Genomic DNA, 27,731 nt, shown 5'->3' on the forward strand with positions numbered 1-27,731 from the left:
TGATGCACCTGTACACCTTGGAAATATTGTGACCCCTGTATGTGCAACGAAGGACAAATATAAGCTTATTTGTATCACCTTATTTCCTGTATCATAAGTAGGTTAGTGGAGGTTAACCCAAGTAGGGATGGAGGTCTATCATCTGACTCACTAGCAAAAACTTACTGGCTTCAAAGAGACCAAGTTTTCATCTCAGGTTTTCACAAGGTAACCTAAGTCAAATAAGGGGGAAAACAAAGACAACTATATTGTTACATATCAAGAGGGAATTATCTTGGCATCATGAAAGGTTAAATTGAAAGGGCTGTAAGATTTTGTTCACCTATCCATAGCAAAAGAACAATTCATGTTGGATGAAAAGCCTAACAATATGGGGCGGTCCTTGAAAATTAACTGTTCCTTATGGCTGCAGTTCCAAACCCAAAATTTCAGAGGTTTGGCACCTCAGGAAACCAGGCCCAGTAGGAGACAAAGTAAAGGTAGAATTGAAACTGATGGTTCACCTCAGATTGATGTTAGCAATTATTAATAACGATTACAAATCCCTATGTATTTCAGTGGGAACAGAAACTGGTTTCAAGAATGAACCTTAGATTTTAGGTTATTCACCAAACAAAAAAGCTATTTCTGTTTTAGTAACATCTAATAGTTCTATCACAATGAAGTATCCACAGTGATAGACAAATAGGAATGAAATAGTAAGTAGTACCCCATTGCCTGAAGGATCAGATGCAAATCTATGTAAAACTGTGATGTACATGAAACAAAAGGAACAACTAGCAGCCATAAAAGAGTCCTTTTTCTGATTTCACTAATCATGAATTTTCTTGATTGACTTATTAATATTACTATCACTTCTTACTTATGCATTACATTTTGTCAGCTATGGAAGTTTCTGACAGCTTGTCTGTGATTAGTCCAAACATCAGTCTTGGGCGTCTGCCATTGTCAAATGTCGTTCCTTGGGTAAAGGTCTCACCGTTCACAAGTAACCAAGGCTTTCCTTAAATCCTCAGGCAGAATATTGACTTTAGAACCCCACACAGAGCTTGTGCTTGGTGAAAAGTGGTGAGCAAAATGCCTACAATAGCCTGCCACCTGCTAAACTTTAAGTAGTTAGTTTTATGTTTCAAGACCTTTTTTTTTTGTGGGATGAACAAACTCTACTCATGCAGGGTTTGTGTACCATCCACCAGAGTATATGATGTTCAGTGATGTTATTTTCAGTACTTTCAGTTAAGATCACTTCACTTGGCATAGCATAGTTTTTCACTGACAAAAGAGGCAAGGAAAGCACCCTACCAACATGGCACTTAAACAGCAGAGCAAAAGCACATGGATCAGGCCTCACTCCTACAAGTATTTCTGAACTGTACATTAAAATGATTTTAATATAAAATTTACAATAAATACTAGAGCAAGATGGAAATGGAGGCCCACGTTGACACCTCAGTGATTCAAACTTTAATTTACTGCTCTGTGAGTACCCTTCAGCTCAGAGGTCACAGCATTCAACTACAAATCATGGCCAAATCCAGGAAGTGAGTTTGGATCTCCACCTAGTCAGTAAATGTTCTAACTATTGTGCTATCAGATAATACGAGATTGCCTCCTGTTGCTGTAAATGTATGCTCAAGAAAAAGTTGACCAAGTCACTTAATTGAAAGAGAGTGCAGGTCTATAAATTTTAACTACAGATATTTGTTTGCTTTGTTCCAAATTTAATTCTGAGAATCTATTGTTCTAAGCTTGATCTGTGTCCTCAGTGATTCCTCCTGCATTTTCCAGGTAGTTTCAGTTCAATGTACTAACTTACCATCTCTATACCACTCAGCACGAGGTCGTAGTCTTTTCAGGTCTGGGGTGATCAACATAGTACACTTCAGGGTCAGAGTTTCACCTTCAGTTCCAAAGGTGACTCCAAACTTCTCCAGAAACTGGACATCAATGTGGGTGAAGCAAACGTCGTATGACAGAGGCACTGTGCATGAGAAAATGAAAACATTCTTGAGGATAAGTAAATTGTACTTGGCACAATTAGATTACTGTCAGATCTGAACAGGAGATGGAGCTCTCTATTACACTATATGCTGATCTCGAAATGCAACTGGGAAAACAAAAGTATCTGGACAAGCCCTATTGTAAACTTAGAAAGCAAAGCCAGAAGCAGCAAGTGGTATCCAATATGCTCATCTGCAAAACATTACTTTGCAAGGAGTACATGAAATATCTAAGCAAAAAGAAAAGAATGCTTACAGTGGAAGGGCATTATCCCAGCTGGGTGAGGCTCTTCACCCTCTCTGAACCCTATAAATAAACACACAATAAACATTCAATGACATGAGCGTGATATTTATTTCTTATTTTAAACATGAAGTAGGACTTACTTCGCACAATCACAGCACAATTAGTTGATGCCTGCCCATGGACATTTGTTGCAACTGCTGAATAGGTAGCAGAATCATCAAAATCAGCTCTGAAAAAATGGAAGGAGGATAAAAGATGACTCTTTACACAAATACAAATTCTCTTAATGATTGATATTACAAACTAAGCTATGTCAACCCTGAGGAAAGTGGAGAAAGCTCTTTGCTGGTATCACACAGTGCAAGACGTTGATGAAAGACAATCAGAAAACCGGTACTGTTTTTTACTGTTGTTTTATCACAGCTTAGTGTGCAGGCTGCATTAACCTGAGCAAACTGGAAACGACCTTTAGTGAATGATCAAAAGGAGATGGCTGGAGGAGGCCAGTCTCACTATTCCCTTCCTGTATGTAACCTCCTTCCTTAATCCGTCTTGCCCTTCTGCCACGTATTTTAAGAAAGAGACATGGAAGAAAAGTACATGTGATGCTTGCAGAAATTCCTCCTTCTGTGGCTATTCCCAGCAGGCAGATACTGGTGGTTTTTTGCCTCTCTCATATCTCTTAGGCAATCCAGAGGAAATGATACAAAACCAGGGAAACTGTCCAAAATTTTATATTGACTTAAATGTTTTGGCTTGATATACTTTTTAGTGAGAAAAGATGTTTATTATGCAAGGACAATATAATGAAAAATAAAGCAAAAACTACATACTTCCTTGAAAAGAAACTTACATTAGCAGATACATGGCCAGATGTTAAGATATAGGTACAAGCTTTGATGTCCTAGTTCTTTTATTATTTAAAATGGGGTCAGCCAGGAGAACTATTGACGTAAAATTGAAGTAAAGGAAGGAAACTAAACTATGTTCAAATAATTTTTTTTGGTACAATTACTGAAATTTGCAATTGAAATAAACTTCTTTGCTATGTTTCTAATAAATATAAGTGACTACTGACTAGAAAAAAGTTAAAAATATTTTGTACTAGTTTTTGGTAAAAAGCAGATTTGGGTAGAATAAGATTTCTTCAATTTTGCAGAAAGAACTTAGTCTGGATGAAGAAATAATTTTTAAAAAGGTAGAATATTTCCTTTTTACGTTTTGGAATTAATATTTTAAGTTAAAAAAAAGTAAATCAGAATTTGCTTTCGCTTTGTTTTCAGAAACATACTAAATATTCTAATACAAAATAAAATATTTTGGTTTTGAATGAACAAAACTTTTTATTTGGTCCAATTCAATATTTTTTCTTGAACTCTTCCATTAGTCAAGTATTCTATAATATGTCTGTCAGACAAATTTGCTTATTATTTTTTTTCATTCTTGGAGTTTCATAGAATCGTAGAATTGCCTAGGTTGGAAGGGCCTTTAAGATCATCGAGTCCACCCATTTCTGTTAGGTTGAGCCATCAGCTAATCAGAGTGCTGTCTGAAACACGCACAATAAATCCTGCTTCTGTGTAGCTCATTTAGCAATGCATTTAATGGACGCCACTCTGAAATATCCAGCCATGAGATACAACGTTCTGCATGCGTCCACTTAGTTTCCTCTCGGAAGAACAAATTTGTATCTTCTTGGCAACTGCCAGATGAAAGGGATGAAATTCTGGTTGCACTTGTCTTGTAAGAGGTCATATACCCCAGGTGTGAGAGAAGAAAGAAGAAGTAAAAGTGTTTGATGTAAATTGCGTAACGGGATGCCAATTTGGAGGCATGTAGCACCTGTGACAGGCACATCAGACACCTATTTTTCAGCTCTTGCATAGATTCTGGACAGTGTCATATCACAAAAAAAAATGATACTATCTGCACTGTGAAGTCTGAAACACAACTTGATGAAAGCTCTATTAAATTGAGATTTATCTCTCTAAATGTACAGGACTAACAGCTCCTCCTGGAGGATAATCTTCAGCCACACATTTCACAAAACAAAGAGCTAAAATAGAAAGTTTGTCATACAATTAACTATCAAGGCCAGAGGGGTAAATCCTAAAATTAGGCCACTTAACCGAAAGGCCTGCAATTGGTATGAAGCCCTTGAGCACCCTACTACAGTCTGGACAGGCAAAATAAGTCTGAAAAACAATTTAAAAGAATCTAAATACTAGGCTCGATATTATTCAACTTCTTTTTTTGGTTTTCAGGAAGGATTTAAAAAAATGCTAATACCTGTTCACAGATTTATATAAAGCTTAACTGATTCTGGACTTGCTTGAAAGCTGTCAGACTTGGTGACATTTCTTTGCAGTAACTTCTTAGAAATAAGAATGTTTTTTTTACTATCCCAGTTTCACACTATTTAACATTTGGATGATAAAATGCCAAAAGCAAGGCAAAACTGCAGTAAAACTGCAGATACCTTTCCCAAGTCATGTTATAATGTCTCTATACTGAAATGTGCATAATTTCTACATTTCTCACAGCCCAGTACAGTGTCTTGCAACAATGAAACAAGCTAACAACAAATGAGGCATCTCATAAATTTCTTACAAGGAGGAGCATTGCAGAAGTGACTGTACTGGAACCCTGTTCCTGTCGCTCTGCATACATCCCTTCTTCAAGGAGTTTATATAGAGAGTAAATAGTATATAATACGTATTATATTTAATAACATGTATTATGTATCAGTAAATTAAACAGTGTTAGGTAATATCCCCAGAAACTGGATCTCCATTACCCTAGTGCTGATGTGTGAGAACAGCCCATGGCCTGCCTTGGTGTGTGCCAGCTTGCCAAAGGGATTCCCAGACACAAGTGAGGAGATAGCAAGGGTCCATTCCCAGAAAACTGTCTGGAAGTGGTTGCCCTGTCCTGAAGGACAAGAAAATTAGTCCATCCCATGCCAGGAGGCCACTGTGGCAGCGGATGCGTTTAATTTACTTTGGCAAGCAGATTTCAGAAATGCAATTCCTAGGCACTAGTGGCAGGTATATTCCAGACCAGGAGGATGGTGCACACCTACACCTGACAGGGCATGTGCTGGGGGAGTCACACTGCAATTGCTGATGGGGTTTTGATCCATCCCTGGGCTGGGATTTAGGCAATTTACAGCACCCGTATCATACCTGAGTGATGAACGCTACCCCACCATTGCTCTTTTAGTCCATTCCCTCACATAAGCAAAGCATTACTTCAGGCTGCTTTGCTTCGGTGACATCCAACTTATCCGCTCTTTAACATTTTCTTGTTGTTACAGAGTGTTGACAACAAGGATAAAATAACAGTATCTCTTAACTGAAGTTAACTCTGATTAACTATCGTGTTAAAATATTCATCACCTGCTCTCGGTTTTGGCTTCATTTTCCATCAGAACAACAGACAAAACACTCAATAGGAATTAATTTCTGTAGGAACTACACAGGATTCGGGATCTAAAGAGTGATTTATCATCAACCACAAGGTGGTGAAAAATAATCCAGACATTGTAGAAATGTGTATTCTGAACAAAAGGCAAGGCCCCAGTCTGTGCTTGGCCACTCAAAGCATCAGAAATTTAGGGTTGTAAGAACTGCAAAGTTGTCTCCCTAAAATGAAGAAGCAGAATGGCAGGTACCCGATTAACTTTCCAAATGGATACGTGTCTGTGCTTGACTCATCCCCCTAGCCTTGCCCTCTCATAAGCAACACCAAAATACATCTCTTGCAGAGATTTTCCTGTTTGTGAGGGTCTCCAAGGTAGACAAAACAGAATATGATCCTCAAAGTCTCTAGAACAGACAGGAGATTCGCAAAAGGGTAGTTTCTTTAGCCCAAAAAGTTTGATGCCTGAAAGTAACTATTTGACAGAAGTTAGTGATGGAGTGAGAATTAATTTTATCAGGAAGACCAAATGAAAGAAGTTACTGACCAAATGACTGACCACACTCTTACAACACCCTTTGGTTTTAAGAAGAGAAACACGGTACTTGGAGTTACTATGAACATGCAGATAACAATTCACTTTCTGCTATTTAAGAGGCCCTAAAAACTCCACCCATTTTCTGGAAGTCAGTTTTGAAAGCATTTTACAATTCCTTGCTATGATCTCTCACCTGACTCTCCAGGAGATGAATCAAACCAGCTCAGATAGCCAAGTACTCAGTAGACTGCCTTCAAATCTGGTATTGGAAGTGTACGGGGTTAGGGGGTAAGAGCTACAGAGCACATTTGTTTAACACACACTTTGAAGAAAGTTGGGCAGGATGGCAAGTCACGTGAGGTCCTGACTCTCCTTTTGTGCCAGGTAATACTCAGACTGAGGATTATCCTGGAAACTATCTACTTCCTTGTATGCTAAAAAGCCTAGATTTCCTAAATTGCACTGTAAAATGCATTGAGTCAAGACCAGTTAGAAACGATATTTGAAGTACCCAGGAGGCAAGGTGTGGTCTCTCCAGCAGTTATTCTTGCATCATGATGGAGAACGTGTTTTCCAACCTTTACAAAGGTCAGATAAAATATGCATAGAGTACATTTAGATAGCATGAAGTGTGAGTGCAGAGCTGCATCTGTCCCAAGGTACTAATACTTCTTGTGAAAATTAAATTGCCCTGAATCCACAGGAGGTTCTGAAGTGCTAATGTTTGTGCGGGGAATATTCCCCAGGCAGATACATCTGTTTAAAATGCATATATTCAGCCATCTGCCTCGTGTAGATTTAAACACAGGAGTTAAGAGTGAAATAACATTTTTTCCTGAATTGGAACACAATTCAGTGCATGTCAAGAACAGGAAGCAGAACGCAGTAAATTACACAGAGTTAAAATTGCCTCCTTTGCATTCAAATGACAAAATTTTCAGTGTTATAGCAATATGACATGAAGATGTGGAAATACTCTCCAGGATTACCACCCCATGTATCGATTCTCCGGTCAGGCTGAATCTGACTGATTCTTTTTGTTTGGTTGGGGTTTGTTTTTACCGAAGAGGGCACCTCTGTTACGCGGTGGCCGCTTCCCCAAGCTCCCAATGACTGCTGCTTACAGGGGCCAGAGACTGGCAGGTCAAAAGATCACGGACCATTTCATTTGGTGGGTTGCTCTTTGCATTTCAGCGAGGAAAGGAGAGCGGAAGTACGCCATGCCTGCTGCCTATATACACTCACAGGTACCTGTGAAATGCCAGGAGCTGCAGTTTATCACCCGATCAGCCCTGTAGAGCTCCAAGGCTCTGCCAGGGGAGCGCCTCTGCCGCAGTGCCTCCGCTCTGCCCCGCTTCCACCCGCAGCGGGAGAGCGGGCAGGCCTCCCTCTCCGTCTCTGCGGATTAAATCACCTCAAGGCTTTTCGTGCCTAATCAAACTAAAATAGCGCTGTGCTGGCTGCGCAGCGTCATTTGTTAAATGAGAATAGTTAGAAGAGAAGGTTCATTCAATTTTTAAGCTGTATTTTCCACAGGCTGTGCTGGTGCTGCTGCGGAGCCTGATGAGAGGGGCTGGCTCTGGCGCCTGGCAGCAGGTATCACACTGCACTCTGCTGGCTCTCACACACAGCTTTTGCTGATGCAACCACAAATCTTTCCTGCTGCAATTACAAGCGCTTCTTAAGCGATGACTTAATGAAACAGGAGAAGGCCCTAATAAAAGACAAAATGCTGCCAAACTTTGAGCCTTGTATAGGGTGAGACTGTGCGGCCACATCACGCTGACAGAGCTCAGGAAAATCCGACCTCCTTCCCTGCTCCTTCTACCATCCATCCCCCATCAGCTCACCCCCCTGCTCACTGAGGACTGGGCATCGGGAGCATGCTGCTGGCCCCTCTGTGCCCCAGAAATGTAACATAGCCATTCACAGTTGCATAAAGCTAAGTGATTCATTTAAGGAGGCATCACAGTAAACAAACAAAGCAAAAACCCAAAACCTGTTACGAAACAAGTTGCAGCAACTAAGGAATTCAAACTGTTATGATTTTTAATTACAAAGATGCACACACTAAGGCAGAAAATATTTTGCAGTTATGCTATAAAGCAACGGGGCAACCTCATCTGGACTACCTCTGATACAGAAATCTTCCCCTGTATTATGTGCCTATCCACAGTTAAATTAGGTGGGATAAAGAAACACATTTTAAACAAACCCTCACATTCTCAGACATATATCAATCACTTCAACCACCGGTAGCTTTCCCTCAGAGGATTCCTGACAGTCTCCTCTGAATCACCTATCTGAAGCGAGATGAAAGATGAAATGAGATGAACCACTACCTCAGCGCAGGCTGGCAATGTCTCTTCTCCTATAATCATGAGATGTGCAAAAAGATATAATGAAACTCAAAACTCGTTTTCTTTACTGCTCAAGGGAGACCTTGAGCTCAAGCTCCCAATTGAAGAAGCCTAAAAGGAGCAAGAAAGCGGCACTGTATGATAATGATAGCACTGAATGCAGGCAGAAAATGTGGTAAATTGAACACAGAGCATCATAAAAATCTGAGACTGAGAAATGAAAATGATCTGGTTACTGTATAGGCTTATGGGCACTGGAAGATAGCAAACAGCGGGGGATGAAATTGTGCCCAGTTACTACTTTAAGATGACAAGATGACGTTCTGGTTTTGGTGCCTCAAGAATTTTTCCACTGGGATCAAGGAATACTCATAGGAATAAATATCACACTTGCATTAGAAGGAAAATTTCACTCCCCAAGCTCCACTGAAGCACTAGAAAGGCAGCCAAGAAATTCCAAGGCCGTTCCGAGTGGCTGTGGATCGTATGACATGCAGCTCAGCAGTTTGGTATGAACAGCTGAGAAGAGCACAGAAGTGGATAGGTAGAAAATCCCAACGGTTCTGCTTCCCAGAAAAAAAATAATACTTCAAATACATGTGCACAAAGATATGTATGGAAGATCCAGAGTTAATTTTTGTATAAAAACATGAATTATATATCTATATTTTAACCACTACCTATACATCCATTGCTTTCAATACAAGAAACACCTAATATTAGTAATGCACTATCAAAACGTTCTTCCATTTCCTGCATGTTGATTTTCTGTCTTTTGGGACAGAAAATATGGCTGATGGTCAAGTTTTGAAATAAAATAGATTAGTAATAAAGAAGTAAATTTTAGGTTACAAATCTTAATTTAATAAACTGTATAAATCTATGGTAAATAAATTATAACTCTGGGTCTACAATCCTCCAATATTCTTTTAAGTGGAGAAGGGAAACCCTGGGGGAGAGAAGACAGGCATCTTTAGGTGGCAAAAAGACCACAGTGCCAGACAGAATGAAAGAGAAACAGAGCAGTGGTCTCTGAAGATGGCCACTTGGTTGAACTTGAGGGAGTCTGAATGAATACATATGGGTCTGGGACTAGTAAACAGTGGTTGGTGGTGGGTGGGTGTGGGAACCTGAGTGGGTGCCAATAAATGACTCTGTGGTATGTCTGAGTAAATATGGCTGGGTCTGAACACTCCCAAAGCCAACTGTGGATGGTGTCTACATGACTGACAACTGGCACAGGAAAGAGAAAAAAAGCTCCAAGGGGATGTAAGCCATGAGCACCCGTCAGCCTGATGGTTACAGATGCTCAGAAAGCAGGATCAACACTGATTCTCATTTCATCAAAAAGGCGTATACTCCCAAAATGCCACAAAAGGAACCTAGGTACTGCATCTGGACTCACCAAGCAGCTGCTTATGGACACTAACAAAGGGAAATAAACACAGTCACGGTAATTGACCAGCAGGAAGTCACCAAAGCTTCATCACCTGACAGTCACTCACGCACATCCAGACAAAGGAGAGCATTTTCCATTTTCCCTGCTGCAAGGGAGAGGTTTGCAAGATGACAACCCGTTTTTTTCTTTTAACTTCCTGCTCTTATCTCCAAAAGTAACGTTGGTGGGAAGAAGCAGCTGTGTTGAGACATCTCACGGATACAGAGAGCAGTCAGCAAGTTATCCATGGCCTGGGAGTAGAAGACTATGAGTATCTTAGAAGTAGTCTTAAGTACTACTACTCCTTGAGAAGCATCCCTTAAGAAGCAACACCATAAGGATTCTTGCTGTCAGCTTCTGTATAGGGATATATTTCTCCCATCCTGACCAGTGAAAAGATGAACAGTTGGGCTGGACTTTGCTGCAGGATGACAAAAGCAAAGTTTTCCCAAAAGCAGAAGGAATGATGCACTTATTTTCTGTACTAATGCCACAAGGCTGTGCCCAGAGCTGCTTCCACTGCTAACAGATGGAGACAGGGTGGAAGATGAAATGTTTGGCCAGCCAAGTGTTAGCCACAAGTATTCTGGATGTTTCAGTACAGCTGATGCTCATGTTCTGGAGAAATTAAAAGGGGGTTTTTGGGTCTCTGCTCTAGATATTAATTTTCTTTTTAAAGACCACAGTCATGTCCTCATTTTCCTTTGGGTTTTTACATTTTTTTAAAAAGCTTGTACAAAGTCACATCTAACATGCAATATTTCAATGATTTACAACAGCACGGGATTAGTTTTGGGAAGATGTTCTACCCAGGCATTTTCTATAACACCAGGTTAACATCATTTTGAAAAATAAGATTAATTATACTGGTAATTTAAAAACCAAAATTTACGCTTCCTTGCCTTTTGGAGAACAAAAAAATGAGATCAAAAAGTAAACAGAACCTAACATATAACAAAAGAAATACTGATGCTGCCCTGACCAGCTATATTTTTGTTTACCTTAAAGAGTTTCATCATGGCAAGAACATGAAATACACAATTTTCCACTTTGAATGCTGAGAAGGGATCTTCTATAGTTCCCAATAAAAAAGGAACTACCATCCTTTCAGCTACTTAACTCTTCTTTTATATCTTCTTGGAGATTGCTGGAGTTAAATAACAGAAATATCTAATTTTTCATTTCATTTAATGATCTAATATTCAGCTACTTAGTGAACTTTCTCTAGCCTAAATGTGAGTACCAACAGAGAAGTGTGCTGAATTTAACAACTATCTTGCAGCCTTTGTGTGAATTTTTAATTTTAATTGTAATTTGATTGTAAAATACTTTGTGTAGAGTATAAAAAACTCTTTTATTCCTCAGAATAATCTACCTGTTTATATGCAACACATGTACTCCATATTTGCTTTCAATTCTGTACTTTGTTGGATCACTTGCAGGGGTAATCAATTCCTCGTTTTTGTACCTGACAATCAAGAAAAAACGAACTCATTAATATCCGCTCTTATGCACTGCATTCATTTAGTAGATTTTTACAGCTAGATATCATTTACTGTCATCGGAGCTCTCTCTATATATCATCTCTACCTGTATAGAGTATTTTCCAGTATATATGGATAGATAAACATTGGGCCATGAAGGCAAAAGAGGACTATCACTGCAGTAAGAAAGTGGAAAGAGAAGATGTGCACCCAAACCAGAAAAGCAGGCAGTGGAGTAGAAAGAAGATGCTCTGTAACTTGAGCTTTCTGGGCCTGTAGCTGTGACAGATGATGGGAAGCAAACTTTGTCTTGCACCGCAGTAAAGCACTTCAGGACAAAACAAGGGAAGCAGCAACAGGATTGTGCCTCAGGTTAGATCTTCATGGCCAGCCCAGGGCTTTCACATACACAGGACAGCACTTGTCCGGAGAGGAGGGCATCTCCAAGGATGTCCACCTCATGTCCACCTCAACAGAGGCTGACACAAAATGAACACAGATACAGCCCATGACAACAACAGAGCTGTACAAGTTTACCCAGGCTTAGCAAGCAGCCTGCAAGCTCTGTGTATTTTCCCATTTGCTACTCATCATCAGGGAACAAAATGGCCAGAACGATTGGAATGCCTTCCGCAGTCTGCCTTCTGAAATACTCGAGTTTGCTTCTCACACTACACAGGGCCCTTCAGCAAGTTGTCCTCCCACTCCTTCCACTAAAGTATCAACTGCTACAATCCAGCACATCTATGGGGATTATAAAGGGGGTTTAACATAGCCATTATGTATGCGACACTTATCAGTTATGCCATAACTTCCAAATGAAAAAAGCTTAACAACATTTTTAGAGGGCTAAGAAAGGCCAGTCTCTTACCATTGTACAACAGGGCTGGGAAATCCTTGTACAGTGAAGCAAAGGCTCACAGACATCTTCTCCCAGACAGTGTGAGATCTCAGGCGCACTAGAATTTCAGGAGCTCGGCTTATACTTTCCTCAACAGCATGTCTTTCCAGAGCCATATTTTCTTCTACCTATTAAACGGAGGAAAAGAAAAGAAACATCTAGCACCAGACTCAACTGGGGTAGAAGATCTAATCTTAAACCCACAAAATTAAAAGGTGCTAAATCACTGTCCATATTTGAAACACAGGCCTAAATTTCAGTATATCTTATAATTCTGCTTGGGTAGGAACAAAAAGGTTCAGCACTGTACCATCCTTTGTATAGCAAGTCTATCCAGATGTTCTCTAGCACGGTGCCTGGCCGTGTGAATCTCTTTTTCCAAAGCAGACAGCTCACTGGCAAACCGAATCCTTTTCTCTTCACTCGCATGAGTTTTTTGTTCATGAGTCCTGCAGGACAAGAGAAAATATCAGATAAAAGTAACCAATATGAAGCTTTAAGATTGTCACTCATACACATTAGGTAACTGAGGGCTCTGAAGCCATATCAGCAGGATGTAAAATCTAGTTTAGGAATTATTCTTAGAGTCTGTCTGCCTAACCTATGTGAAATGAATGTGAATTTTTCTTCATTTTCTTTCCCCCGTATATGTTGTGCTGTAGCATCAGATCTTGAAAGCTGGCATGATCATGTTGACACAATCTCAGTTCCTCCAGTAATCAAGATCAAGAACCTGCCTGGCTTCCCTCTGGTCCCTAATTTTCTTTTCCATGGACCCAAGGAGGCAGGGGGGTGAAGGCATGTTCTGTGCCTGTGCACAACCTTATAAGAGTTGGGCCTTGATTATGGCATGCCCTTGGCTCTAGCACCTGGGAAGCTCTGCTAGTTCTATGGGCTGTAGCAGCTGACCTCACCTGAAAGATACAGACCAAGGAGTTCACAAGGATTTGAAGAACTACTACATGCAAGAAAGCTGTCCTTGGACAGGGGTGTGAGTGGGAAGTATTATAGAAACTACCAGAAAAAGACAACCTTTTGAGAACTTTGTGGATTGTTCCCTGAAAATCTGACTCCATAAATTTTTCAGAATTCCTAAAAAAAACCCCAAAAACTCATAACTGTTTTTAGGTGGAGCTAGCTCAAGCTTCTGCATGCATCCTGATTCAATAAGCAGCCTGTTCTACTCTTTGCTTTGCCAAGAGGACAAAAGAAGGGAGCTGAATATCAGAAATTTATGTCATTATAGAATATGGCAAGACTCTTAAAGCATACCCCAACATGCTGTGAAGCAAATAAGAAGACTTGCATGAAATTCAGTGAAGAGTAAATCAAGACATTATTTGTCTGGTGTTTTAAAAATATTTATTTGTACCATTGCAATGTACTTTAAATACCAGCCTCATTCTGCCACGTATATTTTCATACTGTTAAAATTTAAGATCATTTTTAAAAAAATAAGTTAGCGTATACAAATGAGGCTGATTTCCCTACAACATACTTCTAGGATATATATTTCAAAAGAATCGAAGTACCAGAACCATATGGATGTATATGATTTTCACACACATTTTCTACAAATAAGGCAGAAGGCGTTCTTGTAGTGTAAATTCTCTGTGTCTTCGGCACAGTAACTGTAGAGCATGGCAGAGCAGAAACAGTCAAATTCACTAACAGGAATATTTCTGTCAGCACATTTATTATAGGACTTCCTACCATGGCTGTTACTGAGACAAGCCCTCTTGATGTTAAGGAAAGAACTCAAAATTTTTAAATTGATCCAAACCAGAAATTCAGGAATAGTCAAGTAGATCTGTTCAAAACTGAGTTTTGGATCCCAGGTAGATCCTAATTTATTTTGGTTTTAAAGTTGTTTCCAGGGATCAGAATGGGGATTAGGGGAACAACTCTGGATTGAAATATGAGATCGAAAGTGACACCCAGTCATTTAGTATTCCAGCCAAAATAGATTAGTGAAGAACAGTGACAGAGAAGCCTCCAGTCTTGTCAACTTTGAAAAGAGCCCTGGCAAAAGAGCAATACTAAATGGGACCAGAGCCACTACACAAGTCAGATGGGACCAATAGAGCTTTACCTTTTCCTGGATTCTTGCATTGCTTCATGAGCCAAGGTGCGTGCCCTCCTGGCACAGAGCCTACATGTCGTTTTTCCCAAGCCAGATGATTCATAATAAGCAGCCTGTCTGGAAGCAGCCCTTCAAATATAAAAGACATTGTTATAACCCAGCAATTCTGCTAAAACATGAACTCACAAAAGTCAAAGAAATTACTTTAAATGAGCTGAATACCATGACTGAGCACTGTTCAGTGAGAAACCTACTTTGCATTCCTCACTAACTGCACTAGGGTGCTGATTTTTACTTGTCCTTTAAGGGCTTAATGCCCATCATCTGTCACTGGGGATCATTAGGCATTTTATTTCATTCGGTTCTGTTAAATTTATACTTATCTCGGTCTCCAATCATTCAAATGCTATGATAGCACTTTAGTGAATCACGAGGGTACCAGCCTGTCTAATACACAAATCATACAGAATCCCTGTAACATTGTCTGTTTCCGAATATTCCTGCCTTTCTATACTTCACATAACCTTCTGCATAAACTCTTCTCTTTCATAAGGGAAGCTGGACAAGCTTGACAGCCAGCTAGGCCAGCTAGGCTTCTTAATTACTGAGGAGGAAGGACAGTGATTCTTAAGCAACCAAGATTCAAAGCTCCAGGCTTTGAGATACAAAGAACATGTACCTTGTGGCTAAAACTCTGAGATTTCACATCAGAGGAGTTAAGCCTTTATTTAATTTTCAAAAAGGATATTGAATGACAAAAACTATGACCAGGAATAGCCAACTTCAGGAGAAGAAGTATCCTCATGTTATATGGAAGAATGGGTAAAAAACTGTTCCTATGATTTACCATAAACTTCACGGCATTTTCTCTTAAATCAGAATTTCAATTGGAGCCTAAAAGGAAGAATTTCCAACTCGGACACAGTAAATAGGACAGATCCTGACCTAAAAGGTGTGCATAGGTGAGTTGCAACGTAGCTAGAAAGTCTAGCTATGCTTGTGGGAGACTATAGAGCAGGAGCATCTCAATGGAAGGAAGTGGAAAACTACCATTCTGAATACACCATAATTATAGAGGGCAGAGTGGGAAGCTAAATATCTTGATCCTAAGACCTGAGTAACCAAAACAGAAACCTCTCTATGCTCTGTATGTGAAATACATGGCACTTACTTTCTTGCTGCATATTCCTCAAGCACATATCTTGTCTGAATGTTGCGATAGGACTGATCAAAGTGCTTGTGCCTCCTCTGGTAAAATGGCAACGCTACTGACGACATACTTCAGTCTGTTACAATCAGTAATTCCTGCAGTAATTTCAATGTAATGAAATCACATTTAGCCATAGATTTCAGACACTCGGGTTTGATATTTTTACATACATACACATATGTGTGTACATGTACAAATGTACAAAATTCCATCAACTTATGACAAATAGAACCATCAATGATATACACGGGTACCTCAGGATGTATTTTATTAGCCACGCAGTGAGCCACAGAATCATAGATGATAGAGCTAGAAGAAAATTTGTTGGATCATTTTCCCCCTTTGTGCAGATGTCATTTAACACTGCCGTAAAAATTTCTGGGGATGGAAACTGGATAGCTTTGGGGGCATTTATAGGTGTTTCAGCTCTCCACTCTTCAAACCTCTTACTTCGTCCCCTATTGCAATTTATGCTCACTGTTTCTTGTTCAGTTCACCATGACAACAAAAAACAGATTGTATTCACCCACTTTTGCAGCAGCCTGTTGAAGATTTTTTCACATCTCCTTTCACTCTCTTGTTTAAACTAAACAAAGCTGCCTCATCCAATCTTTACTCATTTTCTAAATTTCCAATCATTCTGGTTGCCCTCCTGTGGACTTTCTCCAAAGCATGGCATAGTTTGATCAGTATTTAGATAGAAGGTTCTCAGGAACGTTCAGGGAGCTCCCAGAAGCAGTGTGGGTGGGAAGAGCACGTTTACCACTGAGTTGGAGTTAAGCAAATTCCCAACCATGATATTGACATTCCCAACCATGTCAATAAAACTCCAGAAACTGGGGCACAGGCAAAGGCATGGCCTGGGACCCACCTGGGGGCTACCCACGGGAAGTGAAGCAACAGCAGCTCATCCAGGGGCCATGTTCAGCGGGTGTCAGGGTCCTGAGGCCAGCAATGGACCTGGCTGGCCCTGCCCAGCCTCCTCCAGGTCTCCCTCCACCCTACACAAGGCCCAGGACCCAGTGTCAGCCCTGCCCCAGCAACACCACAGCAGAGCTGGTCTCCAGCTCCTCGCAGCCTGGCCCTGCCCGGCCATGGGCCCTGACAAGAAGAACCTGCCCGTGATGGAAATCCTCAAACCCACACCAAAAGTCTGCATTTTTCATGAGAAGTCCCATAAGTAGGCAGCCTCATGACACGTATAAAATGAAAGCTCAAAGGGATTTGAATAAAAATCCTATAAACTCATTTAATTACAACATGACCTCCTCTTACTTAATTTCAAAGGCACTGGTACTGACCAGTTTTAGGCCATGTTCTGTTTCCTATCAAATACCTGGAGATACGTGCTTTGGGGACAAAAAAATGAACAATACTCATGTTAAAAATCAATTACTAGCCATTTCAGGAAAAAAGTAGTTTCTGGTAAAATGAGGTCTAGTTCAAAATTGAAAAAATTCAGTCACTACTTCATTGTCAACTTTCAAATTCCATGTAATTTTTTTGGTTTCATTAATCTTTTTACTGTATGAAAAATACATGCAATCAATGTACTCTAATAAAATATTGCTGAAAATAGGTTTTTAAATGCTTATTACTTACTCTGAAAGCAATGATGTTTTCTGTCACATAATGGAATTTTTATTAGTATCACATGTTTTGAAAAATTGTTTTGCAAAATCCCCATTTGAGAATGGAAAGCAATGAGAAAATTGTTGAAAAATTACATATATTATCAAGACTTTTGCATCAATTTTTAAAGTGTTGTTAATTTTTTTCTAATTGTATTACTATCCAGTTTGTACATGCAGTAGAAATGGTTTCCTACATTTCATTATTCTTGCAATTTATTCTTGCAAAATGAGAGCTATATTTCTTATACAACATGTCATATTTTTAGAAAGAAGAATGTAAGATGTTTCAATGAAAGACTTCAATTCTTAGTTTAGCAAGTCACTTCATTTTGTATGTTTGTTTGGCAATTTTGTGTGAACTGTATAAAATTAAACCGAAATTAATTTTAAAAAAACACATATTTTATAGGCTAAGAAATCGAACTTTTAACATGGTAAAATATCTATAAATACCAGATTTCCAGCATATAGTATTTACCAAAAAAAGGAAATGCCAGTTATTGATTAAGTAGTGTAACAAATTCCAGCTATGTCTGATTGATAGTTTCAGGTATTCAAAAGCTGAGTCAGATACCCCCAAGTCATGACATTCTCACATCATCTAGTTTTACTTTTCCAAGAAAAAGGTCTCTGCAGGAAAAGACAGTAGATATATTTAATAGCAGATACATCTTATTTTAAAAAGTCACGAGACCTGAAAAGATGAGTTTTTACAATTTATCGCCTGATAACTGCATCTTCTACATGACCTATAGTTACCTTTTCAATCCTTTTTCACGAGATCTGAGAATGATAAGTCACGCGTTCAGGAATTACAGTTTTAGGCAAAATACCAGACACTGCAAGACAAAAATAAAAATGTTTACAACATTACTATGGGACATTAAAGAAATATATTACCACATTTCTAGAGAAATAAAAAAGTTAACTAGACCCAAGTTAGTACAGAGATGCTATCTCAGTTAGGTGCCCTCATGTAATGCTGAGCTGATATGGACCTATTAACTCATCATACGACACGTTGTCTTAGTTACATTAACACGGTTACACAGATCCATGAACAGCCTTGGCTTCTCCCAGTTTTAGTATCTGTACGTAACATTACGCTATACCTGCAGACATCAAATACTGGTTTCCCTCCTGCTGTCTAATGGTGTGACTATTGTGTGTATGAAATTTGACTCCCTCCTTAGTTTGTATGTTAACTGGACAGTTAATAGTATAATGTTCCCTCTTTTCTATTTTTAATTAGCCCTTTCACTTAAGTGAAGGTGCAAAGGGCAAACCCACAGATTAAGCTGACTCAGCTGTTAAGTGCTACTCATGTTTACATGTGGCCCAGTTAAGTAATCCTATGAATTTATCAACATGCAATTTATGTGTTGCTATGTATATAACTCCAACTGAGATCTGACGTATAAGGGTTGCAGAGTAACGCCCATGTGTCCGGATGGATCACAGTCTGCGTTATTTTCATTTTTGAGGTAGAAGAAAACATCTTTGCCATTTACAGTTCAGCCTTTTCCCTTAAATGTAAAACTTACATTTTAATTACCATATTTTCTTCTATTAATCAGCACCCCGGGTTTCCCAAAATGTGGGTTCAGATATTTTTCACATTTATCCAAACATCTTTAGAATAGGAACAAGCATAGACCTCCACTTCCAGCCTCCATACAAGCAATTAACTGAGCTTGTTAGCAGCCAGACTCATTTTGCCTTCTGTTAACACAGAGGGGAGCTGCCTGGCAACAATTCCAAATGTAATAATCATCATCAGTTAATTGCAACGATGCTTGCAGAGTATGTATTTAATACTTAATAGTGCTGCAAAGACAAGTATCTGAAGAGCAAAATCACAGCCCCACTGCAAAAACCAGCTTCAGCAGAGTCTACCGAGCATGTAGAGTATCTTGAGTTCGTGATAAGAGAAGTTTCAATTGTCTTCCTAGGAACAGTGCATTGACTGTTTTCCCAGTTTTCCACTGATACAGGTTTATGTGAGATGTTTGAAATATATACTAATATTTAGTCAACCTATCACTAACAGAGTTAGACAACACGATCTGCAGATGACAGCTTAGCCCCACTGATGTTATCTGCTTCGGTGAACCAAGATTCTACTACTGGCAGTGGATGAAGACCTAATTATATTGGCATGTCAATTGGTGGAACTGACCCAACAGCAAGATGCAGGCAGTGGTCTGGCAGAGGCATTGGGAAAAAAAAAAACAAACAAAACAAAAAAAAAAAAAAAACCACTTTTCCCAATGGGAAATTGCAAAGACAACAAAAAATGCATAAATAGGCCAGGAGAAAGACAAAATAGCTTTCTGGATATCTATGACACAATGAAAAGCAAGTCTCAACTTTTATTCACCAGGTTCTACTGGTATGTGACTACAAGAGGCACAGAGAACTTGCTGAAATATTTGACCTGTGTGTCAAAAACAACCCTGAACTTCACCCATCCATGCAGATCCTATTAAATTCCCTGGATTTCAAGAAATAGACCTAGAATTACAGGACAAGATGGTCCTAAAACACTTATTCTCTCATCTGACTTTTACTTCTTTGGTGGAACACAGCACCAGTGTACTCCTACTTCATTAGTATTATTATTATTCCTCCTGTTTATTTCTATGACTTTAAATGCTGGGGACATCAGCAGGACCCAAAATGCATTAATCTATGTTCTGTACAAACCACCCAGAAGACTATTAAACCCAAATAAAAATATTGTCAGCCAATACGTCATTAAGGATTAATGATAGAAAATACAAATGAATCAGACTGGTCAAATAAGTTTACACAAATCTACATTTCCATATGTTTAGTAGCATCTATATAACAATTTATACTTGGTCATGACTAAAAGGCAGAGTTCCCAGGATAGGATATGCATAGTTTCATGCCATAGTAATGCTGATCTGAATAGAAAGCAACAATCTAGGACCACAAGACTAGGGGTCACATTCTTGAGCAGAGAAGCCAATGGTCTGATATAGGCATTGTTACTTTGATAAGTGAGTTAATTTAAGATTTAAAGGACAGGCAGTAAATTCTAGCATGATCATTCACTTAGCCTCAGAGAGCAGGCACACAACCAAATAAATTGATGGATGGGACTGACAAATGCCATGGGAAGGAGAACACGGTTGTACTCACCATAGATAGACAACTTGCATTCCTAGACTCAGGAGGTTCCTGTCATGAGCGATGCACTATACAGCATGTACTTTCTCTGCCTGACCTGTCAACACTATACCATGCAATATGCATTTTCTTTGCTCGTCTCTGTCCTTGACCATCTGCAGAAGTGCCAAAAATGATTTGTGGGTTCTTGCCTGCCCTCACGTAGCTTATCCTCCTCATTCTGGCTGAAAGATCAGTATGTCCTGCTCCTACATGCATATCCTCATTCTTGATCTTCCTCTGTGTCTCATCTTCCTTAAATATCTTTGACCAATTGTATTGACTTGAGCGTTTGTCCTGTTTTTCCCATGACGTAGACATTGTTTCCTCTACCCGTCTGTAGTTCTGCCTGTTGTTCTACACATCAGTCAAAGTTAAGTGGTTTTAGAAAGCCCTGTTTTGCCAGCTTATACTTCCATGGTATTTAGCTGATAAAATACGTTTAATTCCATACCACCTATATACCACAATGAAAGATAAAAGGTAAAGAAAAAACAAACCACCACCAGTCATCAGTTGCTTCTAATGACCAGTTTAAAGAATTACCATATTGCCTCAGAAAACATGTGATCCTTTCCAGATGGTTATATCCATCCTGTAGAGATTGCAGTAGACAATAATGTAAGAACATTTTTTCCCAGCAAACTTACTTTGGTGGAAAACTTGTAAAACCAGCATGAATCGTTACACTGCTTGTAGACACTGCAGTAAACCAGAATGGGATGTAGAGGCTCTCATAACCTTTTCTTCATTTTGGTAATAAACTTTTAAAATGCTAATATGTCTATCCAGCCTTTTATCTCTGTGTGCATGAGTGTATTTAGATTTTACAAAGAAAGTCACGTTCTGTGTATGAAAAAGGACGAACTTAAAAAAGTCACACAATCTACTGTCATTTTAAGATGCTTCTGTCTTTCCCATTGAAGAGTTTTGTTCTTCTGCATAGTAAGAATTCAGTTTTAACTTTTTTGACAGCAGAATACAAATGCTTCTGAAATTAAAAAAAAGTATATGGAATTCTCATTTACCTAAACCATATGGAATGCCAAACATTACTCAGCAAGCTTTGAGATCCCTTGTCTTGTCTTTTCTTTTCTGACGTCTTTATCTGCCTCATAGCTCGTCTAACATTTTACTGATCGTACCTCCTTCGTATGGAAATAGCAATATCCTAGTTTCACAAATCGGTTTCAAACAGAACTGTTTGAAAACCGAACCGAACTGTTCTCTTCTGGAGAACAGATTCAATCTGGTTCAACTCATCTCTGGAAGTACATGCATTATTCTTCTCATTAAACCTAAAAATGGAGTTCTCTCATCAATTTCTAGTGTTCTGAATGTCCAGCAAAGCAACATTTTCAAAGAGCTGATGGTGTCTATTCTTTATTAATAATTTCATATGTTTTGAATAAGTAGGCTTTTAACTTTTCACTACATCAAATGATTCTGCTTGCGTAGACTTACAGGTAGATTAAGCAGTTTAATGCAATCATTTGGCTACAGCACATGTATTATTAGAATGCACACCTTGACCTTGTAATAGTCCCTGCATGGTTTTCTTCACCCTCTAGCCATAACAGTTAGTGAGGAGGCAATTTGGAATATACCACAGGTGGTCATGGTCATGGTCATAGCCACAAGCCTTGATGGAGTTAACCACCAGCTATGCTCTGCAGCAAATAGGTACAAGGCAGGGCCACAGGTACCCTTCCCGCAAGTGAGGTCATTGTTGTGGAGGGGAGCACCAGTTCCTGCATTGTTGTGAGTCTAAAAAACGTAATTTTGGCTTTTCTATGACTCTCATGATGGGAGGGAGTGGAAGCCCTCAGTTTGATTTCTCTTGCCATATCCTTGTTAACAGCTAAACTGTATATAGTCCAGAGAGAATACTTGCATAGACACTGGGAATTAAATTAGGCTGAATTTGGCCACATTAACTTGAAACTTTGGCATCCTAACACTCCAAATGCACAAAGAGTCACAACATGTTCCCATAAAGTTTTAAGATTTCCCTTCACTTGGAGGGTGTACTACATCCCTTCAACTGGATATCAAGGAATGTGAGACTGTGAGATAATGAAATTTGGTCACTTCCCATCATCCCAACCTTCATTATCCTTCATTATGATACTTTCATTGGCTCACAGGTATTATCAACACACAGAAGCAGTTTCAAGAGCACGAACATGATTTCCCAAGACTCTATCAGTGGTATTTAGCTGGAATTTCCACGTGGCACAAAACACATCACGTAGCCCAGGGCAATGCAGGCACCAGAAACGCACCTTCTGAAGACATTTACTTGAGAGTATGGTAGACAAAAAATAAAAGAATTTTTTGCCATAGCTACGTACTATTCTCCAGCATGCCAAATAGTTTTGACAGCTACTGTAGGATTTTATGCTTCATTATTTATGCAAATACTTCAGATAAATCATGTTTTGTCTCTTTATACAGTATAAGAACACAAGAAAGGGCATTGCCAACATATGTCCAATTGGAGAAGCACATATATCAATAGAGCTATGGATTGGTATAATGTAGTTCTTTATATGCAGACAGAAACAGAGGAAATGTAATACATAATAAAATCAAGCTGACTATGCACAGAATAAAACAATTCTACTTTACTTTTTTGTTTGTCTTTTCATGAATCAATCTGTGTCCTGCTTATTGCTTGTTTTCCCCAAGGAAGGCAATTTATTTTTTACAGAAAAGCACCCAACACCCTGCTACAATCATTCCCATTCATTCTGAGCAAGAAAAACCTAGATGAAAAAAGGACTTACCAAGGGATACAGAAAAATTGCAAAGCAAAGAGGAAGACCAGCCTTTCCCAGCTTAGTAAACTCTGGCTGAGGAAAATAAAAATAATTCCCCTCTCTAAAGGCTACTGCCCCTTCACTCCCATTTAAGGGCAGATGCAATGCTATATTTAGAACTAACCAAGTGATTCTCCCAAAACTGAGGTCAGCCTAATAGGCAATAAGGGTGTGATATCAAGGCAGACGAAAAGCCCTAGCCCGTACACGGTTTTATACTGTATTTTAATAAAAGATAGACCTCATTCCTAAAAAAAAAAAGCAGTTGTTTATGTTAAAAGTGGGGTTTCTTTTCCCAGCAACACCAAGCACATAGGAAACAGTTTAATGTCAGAAAACAGTTTAAACTTTTTATTTAGCAATGATTGAAGTTTTAAAATGATCAACAAATTTGAAGACCAGTGAGGAGACATAAAATCCAGAATCTTATTAGTAGAGACACGAGATCCTCTTGGTGCCTCAGGCTGTAAAATGAGCCTCCCCGTTGCCTCCTTAAGGGCTCCCTGAGAACACGGCTGCAGTATGTTAAGACATAGCAACTATATAAAAAGCCTATTAGTGTGGATTTAAAGAAAGTCCAATTCCTACTCACTATTTCCATGTCAATAATATCACCAGTCAACCTGAGAGACATTTCTCTATGTCTTGTAGGTAAAGCAGGAGGAATTAATACACTTGGAGGCATACACAGGCAGAGGAAAAAAAATGGTCAAAGCACTTGATTCTCTGAGACCCTAAAATGGAGGTTTGGTGCCTGTAGGGCTCCAAGGCACTGCGCTGACATGCCCAGATGCTCTGACATGTCCGCTCCACCACGGCTCTGACATGTCCGGATGCGATGGGGTAGCAGCACTTGCCCTGCGGAGCTGGTGAGTGTGGGCTCAGTCACTCTGCACCATTCTGGCGGTGTACAACCCCTTTGGGATTTGTCCCGTGACGTGAGCTTATATGAGGGAAGGGAAGGAAGGGTAGGAACTCTGACGAGGCTTTGTGACGAGTGTGAAGAAATAATCACATTCCTCTTATTCTGCCTGGAAATAAGGACAACTTGTCTGGGAGAACCTGGCTATATGATTCGGATAGACTGAATCACACCTCACGACTTGGCCCATAATGACTCAAATATCCAGTGAGTCAGCAACATACAGTAAGTAGGGAATTCATTGATATTCAAAGTATTTGAAAATAATAAGATCTACTTACAATCTATTTATATAGGAACGGGGTCAAGACCAAAGTCACTAAGTGACAATGAAGATCTTTCAGTGCTTGGTATGAGAAACTTTGATACATGAACAATGCTCTTTTAAGTCACACTTTCTTCTTATGCATACACGTATAGAAAGCAGAGCAAGATGTGGCAAAGCCTTTAACCAATTGATTCTTGCTGCATTTACAGGATTCATCCAAGTTTCCTAAACAGCTCTGGTAAGGATCTTCCCCACTTTCTGATTATCTAGGACTACCATTCGCTTGACACAGACTTCTCCCTTCCTCCCATCGATCTTAAATTATAACTCAGTCTGACAGAATTAGATCTACAGAGACAGACACAGTGGAATGAGTGCATATGCACTGAGCATAGATGTTGCTTCAGAAGCAGCTGTCAAAGTAATTATCATGTAATAATCCAGAGCAAACCCACTTTACTTACACAGCTCCTTCTCTTCTCTCTTATTACATTTTCCTGTGGGAGGTAAGAGGTCGGTTTTCAGGAAAACTTTAAAGTTCTCATTATACTCTCAGCTTTTAATTTCTTGTTCTATATTTATTATCTTTAAAGAAATGGAGGAATGTACAGCCTGCTCTGTCTGCCTTCACACTTGAGCTCCATTCTATTTCAGGGTGTGGTTGGATGTCAAAAATGTGAAAGTGCATCCTGAGGGCTGTGGGGAACACGCCACAGGCAAGAACCAGCCCTGCACTGGGGCCAGCCCCAGGTTGTCTCCAGGTAAGGCAATAAAAAAATTCTCCTTCTCTTCATAGATATTCACAAAATAGGATAGAAGGGAAAACCACAATATTCTGTTATTCAGTGGTGCTGAAATTTAGGCAGCAGAGCACCGAAGATTATCCAGCATTTTAATTGTAAAATAATTTACATTACATTCTTTAACAAATTTCCTCCCTGAGACACTGAAGGTGTCTTCTCCTGATCCCTCCACTTCCCAAATAGAAGTTCTTCCCTAAGAGGTGCTTTTTTAAAGCAGAGATTTAGCAGGGTATCAAAAGGATTATTCAAGCACTTAAAACTGAGCATGTGCTAAAATCCTTTCGTGAATGTGGTATTTTAGAATTACCTCTTTATCTTATACTAGTCCCTTGATGTGGGTTGTTTAATTGATACAGGCTTAAGTAACGGCTCAACTACTCCCGTAAAGAGGAAGGCAAAGACCTGAAATGGAGCTCAGAAAAAAGATGCATTAGCTTTTTAGCTACTGGAGGAAACATCAAAAATGTAATGAAATGAAATGTAATGGTGTCAGAAGGCGTATATTTTTAGAATGTAAGAGTGCCTTAATAGTGGCCTTGTGCTTCTAACTTTCTCCAGTTCCGAGAAAACCTGATGCATCTTTGTATGGCAGCTTCTGAAGTCCAGCTTTATTAATATGTTAGCTCTTGCTTTCTTCAAATGCTCGTAGCACATTTATAGTTTCATATAAATTAAAAGATTGGTAACTAGCAATGAGGTTCCTCATCTCTGCAGCAACTCTAATTATTCACAAAGCCCTATGGTAAGGTTTCTAAAGCTGTGCTAGAACAAAGGATACTATGCACTGGCAACCATAGAGCAGTGTCTTGAATTTCCTTCACAGCTATCTAGGTCCTAGCATCTCCATCGGCATTACAAATGAAAGACAAAATAATGCAGGCAAATTCAACCATATGAAAAATAAATAGCACTCTTTCCGTCGCCTTTGGTCAGAAGCTCAGGATTATGAAGTATGGGGTCCATATACATACCAAATAGAACATGTCTTATTCAAAAGAGACCACCACCTGAAAGACTTAATTAAAAAAAATTTTGGAGGCAGTGCACCTGCTTATGAAGATTAGCTAACAAGAGAGCAGTAACAGACGCACTTGACTGCTGCCAGCACTGTAAATGTGTTCACGCAGCTGAGCACAAAACACGCTTGACTGCCTCTTTCCAGTGGGGAGAGAACAACCCCATCTCAGCTCCTAAGATAATTGAATACTTCTCTGCCTACCTCCTGCTTTCTGCTTATTTTCATTTTTCTTGATGCAATTTCTCTGCCTTCGCTGGAACCTTTTTGTTTTCTTTTTTGGTGCCCAACTTGCAAGTATTTTAAGGCTGGCTACATCCAGCTGCACACTGCTGAAAGCTAAAACTCCAGCAAGGAGGATAGGCTGTGTGGAGCCCATGACGAGATGAGCCCATGAGAGAGCCGAGACATTTGGAGGAAGAAAAGGAGGAGGCACTTGCAACCAAGGGAAGGCTGTGCCGCTCCCGGGAGAGAGGACAACGGCAGCTGCAAAAAAACACGTGCTAGAAGCTGTTTTAAACAGCCAGACAGGGATTTTCAATTGGCAATTCAACAGACCTAGATTAAACTGCATCCAGAACATCAGACACTTCTAGTACAAGCCTTTGAGCATATGCTGAAACACCTGAATATACAACATGTTGGGAGTTTTTTCTCTGCAATGTAAGGTAAAGTGAATCTCTTAGTATGTAACCTTATTTATACCCAAGAAGACACACACACCAGTGAGTTACAGTGATTCAATCACTTATAAGATATTTAAAGAGTAGTGTGTCACCCTGCTGTTCAAGGACCCACTCTGCAGCACATCAGAGTCAGTGGTAAGGTTTTTACTGACTCAGGAAAGCTCGTATCCTTCTTGATTTAATGCCTCTTTAGAAAGTCGACAGAGAGGTAGCTCAGCCACAAACAGAAAACACAGGCTTGCCTGGTGCAGTAGAATGTTTCAGCTATTTATTTTGTGAGTTACTGCAAGAGGCAACAAGAGTGTATTTTCCACTGCCTTGGACAGCATAAAATACTCTAGAGCTGGTAACAAGCTGACAGTGATACTGAAGTAAAACTGGGGCTTCAGCCAGTGGGAATTGCTTAGCTATATATGTTTTGCTAAATTTTAGGGTGAGACGAGCAAATTACAGTCTCTCACCAGTGACACGAAGTTACAGCTCAGATTTCGAATGTTATTCTTTTTTTAATTTAATCAAATCCTTTGGAAGAGTTTCTGATAAAGCTTAATGAAAAAACCAGCACTAGTTAGAAAAACCATACCATAGGAGACCCCATTAACTGTGTATCAGCTCAGTGGCACCTCTTCATTTGCCATTACAATGAGATTTATTTCTCAACCAAGTGCGAAGATAAGGACCATAATGATTTTTGTCTTACCCTGG

The 27,731-nt window shown here is 39.5% G+C and overlaps 1 protein-coding gene across 2 annotated transcripts in view; it reads right to left on the reverse strand.

Moving 5' to 3' along the window:
- The window catches only part of MYOM2 (myomesin 2), a 79,056-nt gene extending 55,636 nt beyond the window's left edge, over positions 1–23,420 (reverse strand). For both annotated transcript variants that reach the window (XM_054196253.1, XM_054196252.1), the window contains exons 1-10: positions 23,300–23,420; positions 18,075–18,154; positions 15,643–15,776; positions 14,481–14,600; positions 12,699–12,837; positions 12,359–12,516; positions 11,379–11,471; positions 2,388–2,476; positions 2,257–2,307; positions 1,817–1,981 (exon numbers count right to left, since the gene is read on the reverse strand). In XM_054196253.1, coding sequence (XP_054052228.1) covers positions 1,817–1,981; positions 2,257–2,307; positions 2,388–2,476; positions 11,379–11,471; positions 12,359–12,516; positions 12,699–12,837; positions 14,481–14,600; positions 15,643–15,749 — 922 coding nt within the window. In that variant the 5' untranslated portion in view covers positions 15,750–15,776; positions 18,075–18,154; positions 23,300–23,420. The remainder of the gene's footprint in view (positions 1–1,816; positions 1,982–2,256; positions 2,308–2,387; positions 2,477–11,378; positions 11,472–12,358; positions 12,517–12,698; positions 12,838–14,480; positions 14,601–15,642; positions 15,777–18,074; positions 18,155–23,299) is intronic.
- Positions 23,421–27,731: the final 4,311 nt, after the last annotated feature.

Source organism: Rissa tridactyla, chromosome 3 (genome assembly GCF_028500815.1).
Source record: "Rissa tridactyla isolate bRisTri1 chromosome 3, bRisTri1.patW.cur.20221130, whole genome shotgun sequence".
NCBI lineage: Eukaryota > Metazoa > Chordata > Aves > Charadriiformes > Laridae > Rissa > Rissa tridactyla.